Below are 12,606 nucleotides of genomic sequence, written 5' to 3'. Positions count from 1 at the left end.
CACTATTCTATATGCTTTGGTTCTACTCTGGATGTGTCAGGTGTACCTCAAGGCTCCATTCTTGGTCCAGCTCTTTTCTCCATATTTATAAAGATATCTCACATTCTGTTAGTGAGGCATACATCCATTTATATGCAGATGGCACTATTCTATATGCTTTTGGTTCTACTCTGGATATGTCAGGTGTACCTCAAGGCTCCATTCTTGGTCCAACTCTTTTTCTCCATATTTATAAAGATATCTCGTATTCTGTTAGTGAGGCCTCCATCCATTTATATGCAGATGACACTATTCTATATGCTTTTGGTTCTTCTCTGGATGAGGTTGTGAAGTCCCTTGCATGTAGTTTTCTTGAAATCCAGCAGGCCTTTTTGACTTAAATTTGTCATTAAATGCCAAGAAAACTAAATGCATGTGGTTTGGTAATGGAGAAGGAACCATACCCACCTTGGTGGACTTCACAACTATAAATGGTGATATTATGGAAGAGGTAACAGTTTATAAATATTTGGGAATTTGGATTGATGGTGCTCTGTCCTTTTTACATCATGTTAATGTTTTGCAGTCTCAGGTTAAGATGAGACTTGATTATCTATATAGAAATTGATCTTCATTTACACTGGCTGCAAAACACACCATTGTTGAAAAAAACATTCTACCTCTGTTGGATTATGGAGACATAATTTACAGACATGCTTGTAAGGGTGTCCTTCGTAAGCTGGACACAGTTTATCACTCTGCTATCGGCTTTGTTACAAATGCTCCTTATAGAACATCTTTGTCTCTACTCTCTGGTTAAATGGTCTTATCTTCATACTCAGCATGAAATTCATTGGTTTACCCTCATTTATAAGACGTTGCTGAGTTTGTCACCTCCATATTTAACTAACCTACTGCAAGTAGCACCGGTTTCGAAGTGTAACACCCGATCCTCTCAGGATTTGTGGTTAACATCTCTAAAGACGAAGTCTCGCTTTGGCTCTGCTGCTACATTTGACTGGAACCTGCTTCAAAAACTTTGAGTTTTACCTCATTTGTCTCAGTTACAAGTTTTAAAAATCATTTACAAGCAGTTTTTAAAGATACTTGCAAATGTTTTCATGCTTATTAATGTTGTCATTTAACTTTGACAATTTGTGATTTAGTTGTTTGTTACTGACTTCTATATTTTATTGATTTTACCGAACTTGACCCTGAAGTACCCGTTGGTGCTGCAGGCCGGCACTGCAAATGTTTATGCCTGGTTAAATAAAGGTGAAACTATTTGCACTTATTTTATGTGGGTAGATTATCACTAATATTTTAGAGCTACAGCTTAATCACTTAAAGAAATCTGTTACATTTCAACCAGTTTTCACACTTGTAATGTCTCCATTTTCTCAAAGAGTTAAACAATTTTTAAATTATTACTTGTTAAAATTAATGTTTGGATTTAAGCAAAACAAGGCTTTTAAATGCTTTAACCCCCCACCCCCAGTAATGTTGAGTCAAATTACATGACCACTATCAGGGAAAACTGTGTTTTTTTCTGCATTTGACACATTTCTCACAACTCTGTTTCTAAATCCAGATTCTCTTCCTAAAAATCTGGATCCGCCTGTCTTCATAGAGGCCCTGGAAGACTCTTGTGTGGACGAAGGAAGTGACCTCGTGCTACGAGGCGTTCTTACAGGAAGTAAGCCGATCAAAGTGACGTGGCTGCACAATGGTGAGAAAATGAGCAAAAGTTCATGCACAAAGGACAAATATGTAAAAAATACAGTATATATCATCTGTCTCCATGAAATGTGGGAAAATCATGCAATTACCTCTGAACTGCAGATAAGATGCTGACTACTCACAACCACTCTTTTTTTGTGTTTCTGAAAAGGTAAAGCAGCACCTTTTGGAAAACCTTCCTTCAATGGCGGGGAGGTGAGATTTGTAGTGAGGGACTGTTTACCTGAAGATGCTGGTTCCTACTCGTGTCTGGCTGAAAACAGTGCAGGGGGGTCATCCTGCAGAGCTTCTGTGGCCGTCAGGGGTGAGACACCTATAGCACCATCTTTCCTGTTAGTCACTGGAACATATTTGTACATTTTTACTCAAGTTCATCAACAAGGAAGTACATTTTTGCTTAATCAAATAAAACTGTGTGAAGTTTTAATTCTTATTTTCTCTAATAACTTTAAAAAAGAGCTTGACAAAGTTTTGTGTCTGATGTGGTTCCTGTTTATTTTTTCAGACTTTGAAAGCATGTGTGGGGTGTCAAAGTTTCCCACTTCTGCAGCTAAGAGCATTTCGGAAAATGGAGGCTCACCTCAAACTCCCAAAGATCAGCAACGGAGCTTTAGAGCAACTTTTGCTGCCTCTCCAACAAGCCCTGACACGCAGAGTCCAGTCTTATCCCCAAGAGGTAAAATTATAACATTCATATCTTTCAATCTGTGTTTACTTTTAAGCTAAGCTATTTCTAATGTAAGTAGAGAAAATGCAGCATGAAAGCTGAAATTTGTTGAAGACGCTGAAGCTGATGAAGCTAAAAGAAGAAAACACTAGCTATAAGCTAAAAAAGACAATAATAGTTGAAAGTTTGATTTCAAACAGAACAGTGGTCTTGATAGTGCTGTATATACGAGATCTGGTGTGGGGGAGTGGTGGTGCAGAGGTCAGAGAAGGTGGGCCTGTGAAAGGAAGGTTGCCAGTTCAACTCCCCAGACTAACAACATCAAACTGTGGGTGGGAAAGTTGAAGCACCCACACCTGCCACCACCCTCATTTGCCCCATTTTGGGCCCTTGAGCAAGGCCCTTAACCCCCACCAGCTCCCCTGGGCGCCCTAGATGGAGCTCTCTGCTCCGCACAGAGGGCTGTGGAAGCTCTGCGGTCTGTGGTTGTGTCAGGAAGGAGATCCGGTGTAAGAAATAATCGCTACGTCTTCGTGTGAGTTAGTTTGCTGAAGAAGGAGCAGCCGAAAGAAGAAAAACAAACAAGATTTTAGTGTATTTCTATGGGGAAACATTTCTATGGAACACCAAAAGGCTCAAAATTAAATAAATAAATAAAACCTTATGAAAAAAAAAAAAAGTTTTTATTCTTTTATTTCATACTGACGTTTTTCAGCAGAATGACTTCAGCTGTGAATCAACGTCAGTGGGTTGGACCTGCACGCCCACTGGCTGATCCGTCACATCTGCTGTTGCTAGTATCACCCCCCCCCCCCCCCCGCCATCATTAAAACGTCATTGAAAAACGTCATAATGAAATAAATAAACTATCATAAAACAACACTATTAAACAAATAAGCCATGAAAAACAGCATTATGAAATAAAAAAGCCATAAAAAACACAATTATTAAATTAAAAAGCCCATTTTTCTGATTTCATAATGCTTTATTTATTTAATTTTGAGCATTGTGGTGTTCCATACATTTCTAAATAAAAATTAAACATTGTGCAAATTATAAAAGTTCACAAAGAAAATAAATTCACACCACCCAGCTCGCCAGTTGTCTGAACATCTTGATATATGCACGTCTGAAACAGCACGATGCATGCAGGAATGTTCTGAAAACGTGGAGAAATAAAAACTGGAGAACAATAGTGAGAACGCTGAATCAGCAATAAAGCGCTTCTGATACGGGCTTGAATGTAGCACTCAAAACATTTTTTACTTGCAGTTTTTTAGGGTATCCCTGTTTAATTTCTAAAAGGAAAGACACTTCCTGTTTGTGTGATTGGCCGTCCGATCATGTGAGGTGTATAACCGTACAAGCCCCCTGACACACCCTCTGAAAGCGGTCAGCCTCAAGTAAAGGCCTTGTAGGGAAGTGGACATCGCACTGCGTTCAGTAAAACTTCCCGAGTCTGTAAACTGATAGCCCTAGTCAGAGTAGAGCCACACCTTCATCCTCAGCTGCTTTAACCTACCTGCCCTTCATCTGTCGCCGCAGAAATCATCCCGAAGAAGAGAAGCAACTCAGGCACAGGTGAGAGAAGCAAACCACATTTTCACTTGAAACTATTTATTTGTATTTCTGAGCTGCTGTTGTTTCACTCGTGTAAATGCAACATATTTCAGAGTTGGTATTGTTTGACAAAGCTCTGCCTCTCTATTTAAGCCCTTGTTCAAATAAAACTGCAACTTGCCTGTAGGTCATTGCGCTTCATGTTACTGGGAAACCTTCCCTCAGGGTGGAGGCTGCAACAACAAAAGCATTAAGAGCTCACACAATAGCGCCTGGACATTTGTTGTGGAGCGTGCACACTGTGTTAAAGTGGGAGTTTCACTGAAGATTGGAGCCGCAGGGTGAAATAATGCCTCTAAAGTCTCATAAAACATCATTTTTATCTCAAAGGCTTCAGCCAAATTTGCCTTCCTGATGCCACCAATATTTGAATACTGACTCTGACAGAAGTATGAACTCATATATGGAGTTTTCGTCGAGACGTTTGGCCTTCAGGATGAGGAACACTGTCCCAGTTTTACAGAACAAGCCAAAGATCTCACAGTCGGGCGTCATTTTGTGTTTATCTCAGGCTCACACACGTCGCAGCTTCCTTCCAGCGTGATGGTTGGTCTCTCAGCAGACACCACAAAGGCCTTGGAGCCACAGCACTCATGTTGTTTTGTCTTTGCAGCTCCGGCTTTACAGTTCCAAAATCCACCGCAGCACGTGGACGTGAAGGTGGGACAGCCTGCCAGTCTGACGTGTTTTTTCACTGGAAGCCCTCCTGTAGCCTCCTGCTGGATCAGAAACAAAGAACAGGTATGGCATTTTATTTTATTTTTAAAGCACGTTAAAAATAACAGAAGTTATAAGAGGCTTTAAAAGAACAAGTGAAGGTGAAATGAATCACAGAGAACCATCAGTTCTATGGGACTCCATAGAACCAGTTTGATGGCGCTAAGATGGTTTCTGGAGTCCGCCCTCTCCCCCGCCGACTCTTTAAGAGGAGATGGGGTGGACTTCAGAAACCATCATAGCACCGTCAAACTGGAACCACTATGTGAAGGTGCTATTTATAAGACTGAGGTTGTTGTGACTCCTCAGACTGATGAAGTCCTTTGGATGAAAGACGAAACGTTTCAACAAAAAGAAACCGAGGACCTGACTTAACTTTGCTGAGCTTCTCCTGAGACGTAACTCATCGATTCTTTGCGCACCAACATGTTATTTCTACAGTTGTAAAAAATATATATCCCTTATAAGAAATAAAGCAAATGGTTAAAGCAATGATAGAAATTAAGCCAGTTCGTTGGATAATTCAATTTTTTTCCCTGCAACTTTTATTCAGCTTTTACCAGGGCTTAATTTGTAAACCAGCTGATGCTGGAACACAAATAGTGGGTGGGCTGGTGGTAGCGGGGGGGGTCCTCCCCCAGAAATTTTGAATAAAGTAAATGCAATTTCCTGCATTTTGTTGTATTGTATCGTGCTGTTAAACATCTACGTTTCCCTACATTTGTAAACACGCTGCTTCTGTCAAGCACCCCTCCCTTTACAGTTCTGAGCCCGACTCCTCCACTGAATTCACTGTCCCTGCTCGTTGTTGTCTGACTCCACATGTGAACCCCCCAGGCGCCTCCCTGTCTGTTCATGGCGGCTGCCTGTGCGCTCCTGCCTGCGTACGACTGCCTGGTTAGCTCCGCCCTCACCCCCAGGGGCGGAGAGTTTTTAAGGGTAGAAGCGGAAAAGCTACTTGAAGGGGCAGCTATGTGATATTAAGAAGCTCGTAAGTGGCTGTTGTGTTTAAAATTAGTGTTTATGTAATTATTTTCACATTACATATCCAGTATACCGTAACTTTCATTCGTTCAAGGTAGTCATGTTTCTTCATAACTTTATCATTAGTGAGCCTGAGAGTTAGCGGATCCAAGCAAACAGTTACCGGAATGCACCCTGTCAAAATTAGAGCGTTCCCGGATCCTGTTCCAGCAGGATCCGGCTCATATTAAGCACTGGTTTTTATCTAAAGCAAGCTGTTTTTCCTAATTATTCATTTGACCAGAATGACTTTCTTTCATTTTCTTATTGTAATTATAAATATTTTGTATTTCCGCGTTAGTTTTGGTTAAAGTTTCTAAGAGTTGCCGCAGGCGGACCGAACCAAAGAGCTGCATGTGGCCCCAGAGACACTTTAGCAGAATGCTCTGAATTCCACAGCCAAATAACAAAACGTGTTTCTAGATCTTTCTGTATGTTTTTCTGCAGATAGCAGATAGTCTGGAGGTGTGGACAGAAAGCACCGATCAGAGCAGCTCACTGGTAATAACGGAGGCTAAAGCACAGCACACGGGTCGATACACTGTTGTAGTGAAGGACCGAAGAAGCTCAACGCAACATTCACTTACCCTTTCCGTCATAGGTAAGTCAATTCACAAGGTATTCTGAAGCTTAAATGAAGCACTTTGTTAAACACTTGCCAAAATCATCCTCCCACCAGACAGACCGGAGCCTCCTGCTTCCCCTCCTGTGATCTCCCTGGTATCTGGATCCAGTCTTGTGCTCTCCTGGTCGGGCCCCTGCTACGACGGCGGGAGCGTCGTGCTGGGCTACGTGGTGGAAGTGAGGAACCCAGGACTTGGTGAGCCTGGAGAGTGGAAAGAACTCACTAACCAGTGTAAAAGCACCTCATACAAAGTGACATCTGGACTGGAACCTCAACAGGAGTTTTGTTTTAGAGTAAGGGCATACAACGCTGCAGGAGTGAGTGAGCCAGGCCCAGTCTCACCAGTGGTTAGAATGGAGCAGAAAGGTGAGGCGACATACGGCAGCACAGGTGAATTTTAAACCCTGTATGGAAACTTGGTATTAAAGTGTTTGTTGCATCTGTGTAGATCCTAAGAAAACCCATGAAGAAGCCCCTGCGGCGTACACCTGTGTCACAATCGATTCATCCCACAAAGTCATAGATCACTACGATTTGCACGAGAAACTTGGAACGTAAGTGTCTGTTCCTCCCCCGTTTGCAAAACTTTTGGTTTTGGAAGCTGAGCCAGAATTCACTTCCTCGAGTGCTGGAGGGACAGGAAAGTGCGACACAGACAAAAAGAGGAGAACCTATCTAGAGAAAAAGGAAAATTCTGCCAAGTACAAGAGAGCAACGATCAAACTGATGTCGTGTAGAGGCACGTTGAGATAATCAGACACGTGTTTTACAGCGTCAGCCGTGGCAGCTCTGAGAAACGCACAGTAATATTTCACTTTTACTGGAAGACCGAGGCACATCTGAAACACTTGTTTTAAACACAACTTTATTACGTGCCTGACTTCTCATTAGGTCCTTAATGTTCTGCAATAAAAAATGACTTCTGTGCTCATTAGGGGGAAATTTGGCTCGGTGTACAAGCTCACCCACAAAGAGACGGGATGTGTGTGCGCTGGGAAGTTCTACAAAGGACGTCGTGCCAAAGAGAGAGACGCTGCTCGTAAAGAGATAGAACTGATGAACTATCTCCACCACCCTAAACTGGTTCAGTGTTTGGGGGCGTATGACCAGAAACCTGAGATGGTCATGGTGATGGAGTTGTAAGTATTATGTCAAATTCTCAAAGGCAACTTTGGACCAGGAGATGCTTTTAGGGTGGCAAAAGAGTGGCATCCGGTATTAGTTACCTGGTAATGAAATAAACTCTGTATCTGTCATCTGCTGCTCCAGAGGTAGAGCACCACTGCATGTCATGATGTCACTTTGATTAGGACGAGGGGAGGGGGGCTTCAGAAAAATCATCGCTGCTGTTGACATTTTCAGGTCTGCTCGACGGGTGAAACCGAATTTGAAGGCTACAGATGAACTCTAATTAAATGAGCTAGGATAAAGATCGTTCTTCGGAGTTGTCTAACATGGTCCAAAAATATTGTAAAAAGTCTACAAACAGGATGGCAGCAGGGGGTGGAAAGATAAAGGCCTCTTTATGCCACTGCCAATGTCTTATATGCCAGAAGTCAGAAACGTATTTTTTCTGCAGTATTGCTGGAGGAGAACTGTTCGAACGAATTGTGGACGACACCTTTGAGCACACAGAGTCCAACAGTGTGCGCTACATGCAGCAGATCCTGGAGGGGATTGCATACATGCACCAGCAGAACATCGTCCACCTGGACCTCAAACCTGAAAACATTGTATGCGTTGACACCACTGGCACGTCCATAAAGATCATTGACTTTGGATTAGCCAGCAGGCTTGGTATGTAACCTTTTAAACATATATCTGTCTAGATGGTGTTATGGATGTGTTTAAAGTGTTTAAGGGCGGCTGTGGCTGAGTGGTTAGAGCCGTCGTGGGGGTTTGATTCCACCAGCAGTCACGTGTTGAAGTGTCCCTGGGCAAGACACTGAACCCCTCATTGCCTCTGACGTGTGTCCCATCAGTGCATGAATGTGATTTAAAGCACTGGTTAGTCTCTACAGACTCACATTATCTTTGTAGAGATCTAGTAGAGTGTTGCATGAATGGGTAAATGAGGCACAGGTTGTTGTAAAGAGCTTTGAGTATCATGACTACCGTAGATAGAAAGGCGCTGTATAAGTACAGTTCTTTAACCATTTAAAGTTTGACATTTCCGTTGAATAGACCGCAGCGCCCCTCTGAAGGTGTTGCATGGGACTCCTGAGTTTGTGGCTCCTGAAGTTATCAACTATGAACCCGTCAGTTTGGCCACGGACTTGTGGAGCATCGGCGTCATCTGCTACATCTTGTGAGTCGTCGTCTTGTTTCCATTTAAATTCAAGAGAAGTTTGACACAGTTGTTCATTTTCTTACCAAAACTGCAAATGACCGATTGATGTCGGCCTCCCTCAGATACAACACAAGTCCTCGAGTCCAAAAACAATCTGTTAAACACGGAACATGAAATCTGAAAGTAACTATTTTAAATACAGTATTGTCAAGATGCTTACTGGAGTTTTATTCTCACCACTTTTGTATCAGACTCCTTTAAGTTGCATTTGTTTGCTGCTAAGAGCTTAAAGATGGGAAGAGAGTTTATTTCCACCTAACAGTGACGGTAGCGATTAGTGGGTGGCTGTCCTGACGGTGAAGACTTCAACATGTCCTCACACGGGCTGGTATGGAACAAGGAAATAAAACAGGAATACTGGATTTCAGTTCAAAGTGTTCCTCTTGACTAATCACTTACAGAGATCATAACCGGTGATAAAAGATGAATGCATTTTTTTTACACATTGTAAACCTGAGGTTCGCCCCCATTTCTCATGTGTGGCAGTAATCTATCCTGCAGCTGGTTAAAGACAATGTTTAGTGTGTCGACCTAAAAAGAGTTATTTGCTGTCATGCATTCCCACTGTCTTTTAATGTCTCCTGTCTTTGCCCGTACAAACGGATGATTTTTGTTTTCATTTTTTAAGCAAACAGAATGATCATGATACATACTGGATCTGTACATCCTTGTTCTCCAAAGGTCAAGCAGCAGTTGTCCTCTACGGCCTCCTACTGGTAGAAACAAGGATGGCTCATAATGTTTAACTGATCAACTTTTGATTTGTGAACACAACAATCATTTCAACTGATGCAAAACATAAGTCTGATCAAGATTTTACATTTAAATGAGTACACACAGAATAAAATAGTTTTATTGGGCAGATTTAAAGTGATTAGAAATTGGATTTTAGTACAAGACTAAGGAGCTTAAATTTTAAAATTCAAATTATTAAAATGTAGTATCCCATTTCAATTAGTTAAAACTATTAAAACTATTAAAACTATTAGGATTTCAGTTGATAATTTAAATAAAACAATTCGAATTTGGAATTTAGAACACAGAATTTAGAATGTTTACAAGACAGTGGTGAGAGCAGCTCTGTTGTATGGTCTGGAGACAGAGACAGGGACAAAAAGACAGGAGACAGAACTGGAAGTGGCAGAAATGAAGATGTTGAGGTTCTCCTTAGGAGAGACAAGGATGGAGAAGATCAGGACTGAGATCATCAGAGGTACAGCACAGGTGGAACAACTGGGAGATAAAGTTAGAGAGGACACACTGAGATGGTTTGAACATGTCCAGAGGAGGGACAGTGGTTTGGACATGTCCAGAGGAGGGACAGCGGTTTGGAAATGTCCAGAGGAGGGACAGCGGTTTGGACATGTCCAGAGGAGGGACAGCGGTTTGAAAATGTCCAGAGGAGGGACAGCGGTTTGGACATGTCCAGAGGAGAGACAGCGGTTTGGACATGTCCAGAGGAGGGACAGCGGTTTGGAAATGTCCAGAGGAGGGACAGCGGTTTGGACATGTCCAGAGGAGGGACAGCGGTTTGGAAATGTCCAGGGGAGAGACAGTGGTTTGGACATGTCCAGAGGAGAGACAGTGGTTTGGACATGTCCAGAGGAGGGACAGTGGTTTGGACATGTCCAGAGGAGGGACAGTGGTTTGGACATGTCCAGAGGAGGGACAGTGGGTATATTGGTAGAAGGATGTTAGAAATGCAGCTGCAGGAAAAAGACAAAGAGGAGACATATGGATGCAGTTAGAGAGGACATGGAGGGAGTTGGAGTGAGGACAGAGGACGCAGAGGACAGAGTGAGGACAGAGGACGCAGAGGACAGAGTGAGATGGAGGACTCACTGTTGCGAGCCCTGAAGAGGGAAAAGCCAAAAGAAGACTATAGAATTTAAAATTTGGAATTTGGATTTTGGTTTTTAGAATTTGGAATTTAGAAATTGGATTTTAGAATTTGGATTTTGGTTTTTAGAATTTGGAATTTAGAAATTGGATTTTAGAATTTGGAATTTGGATTTTAGAATTTGGATTTTAAAATTGTATTAGTATTCTTCAGGCTTATTAACATTTAAAATTCTGACCAAGAATTTAGATTTGTCATTGACTGTATCGTTGCGTTTTGAAACCGGTTCATGAGATCGTTGCTCCTCTGTGATAGGTTAAGCGGCGAGTCTCCGTTCCAGGGTTCCTGTGAGTCCGAGACTCTGGCTTTGGTCACAGCAGCTCAGTGGGAGTTCGATGACGAGAGCTTCCAAGATATAACAGAGGAGGCCAAAGACTTCATCGGCTCACTGCTAAACAAGGACCCAAGGTGATCTTAAAGTCACACAACCACAGCGTCCCCACAGACATCGTTTTCAGTCACACGTGCCGTTTTTGTTATAAGGAAGAGGATGTCCTGCGAGGAGGGCCTTGCCCACCCGTGGATGGAAAAGTTTGCCTCTGGAGACGTCACTACTACCAAGAGTCTGTCCAAGGAGAAGATGAAGAAATTTTTAATCACACAAAAGTGGAAGGTGGCACCCCCAAACATATCATATCTTCATCCCCAAACATATCATATCTTCATCCCCAAACATATCAGAATCTTCTTCATAGGAAACGATGGATTCATTTCATTAAAAATCCATGTCTTACAGAAAGCAGGCAAGGCCATGCAGGCCCTGAAGAGAATGGCGTTGTTGTCTAAAAGTGACAGTTCGGCAACTCTCACAAGCCCTGGGAAGGGTGAGACCATTTCTGCTCTTTTAAAAGAAGCCTTGTGACTTCCTGTCTTGACCTTTTTATTCGTTTTTGTTTCCTAGACGTGCGTCTGAGCCCAGAGGCAGAGCACGCCCTGCAGTCTCTGGAGCAGAAGATGCAAGGACCTCCTCAGTTTACCAAGAGCTTGGAGGAACAAACTGTAGCTCGGGGGTCCTGTGTCCGACTCTCATGCCACCTCACAGGTACCCATCACCTTCTTACACAAAAGATGTGGAGTTTTAGGAAGAGGTGCTTGTGTGTCAGTACCTGTATGTACCTGAGCAGTCCACCTGGTCCGAGGGGTTGTTTGACTCATTACCTGTAAATTATTAATCAGCTTGGTCAACACGTGAAATATTTGGTCACACATAGGTTGACCTGCGGAATCAGATGTTCAAACAACGCAAAACCCTGAAATCACACGACTCTCTTCAAACTCTGGTGACACAAAGAAGCGTCAGTTTTATTTTTCCCGATACGTGGATGATTCAAACATGACAACAGACTCGCAGCTCATGTACGAGTTAATGCGTAATATTAAAGAATTTAAGAAAACGTGCAACAGTTTGTTTGTTCGGATGAATTTAGATCATTTCAGAAGGTTTTATTTTAAGCATGAATACTTTAATTTGTTTCTACTACATGGGCTGTATGTGGGAACAGACGTGTGTTTTGTATCGTCACTAACAAAGTTGACTTTAACTGTAAATGCAAAGGTTTTACACAAAGATCGTATGCAATATAGCATTTAGTACGAGCTGTGAACGATTCAGCTACAACTACGCTAAATTTGAGCACACCTGCTCTTTAAGGTCAGTCTGACCGTGACCGGGCGGCCATCTTGAAGTGATTGACTGTAAAAGTTGAACAGTTCGATCTGTTACTGCTTTAAATGTGTGTTGTGTCTCTCACATCCATCAGGTTTTACATCAATATCTGTGAAACTGATGACGTTTTAGTTATCACTGTCTTTATTAAGGTCAGTGTGCTGGTGCCATTTGTAAAGTTGCACAGTCAAAAATAAACAGCAATATTTTGGTTTAATTAGCTTTTCATGAGAAAAATAAGTTTTTTTTTCAAAGTCATATTTTCACCATGTTATTCATACATTTATAAATGTCATGGTTCCAAACTAAATATTTAATT

The 12,606-nt window shown here is 42.1% G+C and overlaps 1 protein-coding gene across 1 annotated transcript in view; it reads left to right on the top strand.

Annotated features, from left to right (window-relative positions):
* The window catches only part of mylk5 (myosin, light chain kinase 5), a 15,490-nt gene extending 3,180 nt beyond the window's left edge, over positions 1 to 12,310 (top strand). Inside the window, exons 2-17 of the mRNA XM_037688621.1 lie at positions 1,511 to 1,708; positions 1,871 to 2,023; positions 2,225 to 2,395; positions 3,932 to 3,967; positions 4,620 to 4,747; positions 6,194 to 6,347; positions 6,426 to 6,737; positions 6,844 to 6,925; positions 7,307 to 7,510; positions 7,951 to 8,168; positions 8,556 to 8,679; positions 10,877 to 11,029; positions 11,105 to 11,234; positions 11,358 to 11,445; positions 11,523 to 11,663; positions 12,273 to 12,310. Coding sequence (XP_037544549.1) covers positions 1,511 to 1,708; positions 1,871 to 2,023; positions 2,225 to 2,395; positions 3,932 to 3,967; positions 4,620 to 4,747; positions 6,194 to 6,347; positions 6,426 to 6,737; positions 6,844 to 6,925; positions 7,307 to 7,510; positions 7,951 to 8,168; positions 8,556 to 8,679; positions 10,877 to 11,029; positions 11,105 to 11,234; positions 11,358 to 11,445; positions 11,523 to 11,663; positions 12,273 to 12,310 — 2,330 coding nt within the window. The remainder of the gene's footprint in view (positions 1 to 1,510; positions 1,709 to 1,870; positions 2,024 to 2,224; positions 2,396 to 3,931; positions 3,968 to 4,619; positions 4,748 to 6,193; positions 6,348 to 6,425; positions 6,738 to 6,843; positions 6,926 to 7,306; positions 7,511 to 7,950; positions 8,169 to 8,555; positions 8,680 to 10,876; positions 11,030 to 11,104; positions 11,235 to 11,357; positions 11,446 to 11,522; positions 11,664 to 12,272) is intronic.
* Positions 12,311 to 12,606: the final 296 nt, after the last annotated feature.

Source organism: Nematolebias whitei, chromosome 15 (genome assembly GCF_014905685.2).
Source record: "Nematolebias whitei isolate Nwh7 chromosome 15, NemWhi1, whole genome shotgun sequence".
Classification (NCBI taxonomy): Eukaryota; Metazoa; Chordata; class Actinopteri; order Cyprinodontiformes; family Rivulidae; genus Nematolebias; species Nematolebias whitei.
This window is presented reverse-complemented; position numbering and strand designations above follow the sequence as displayed.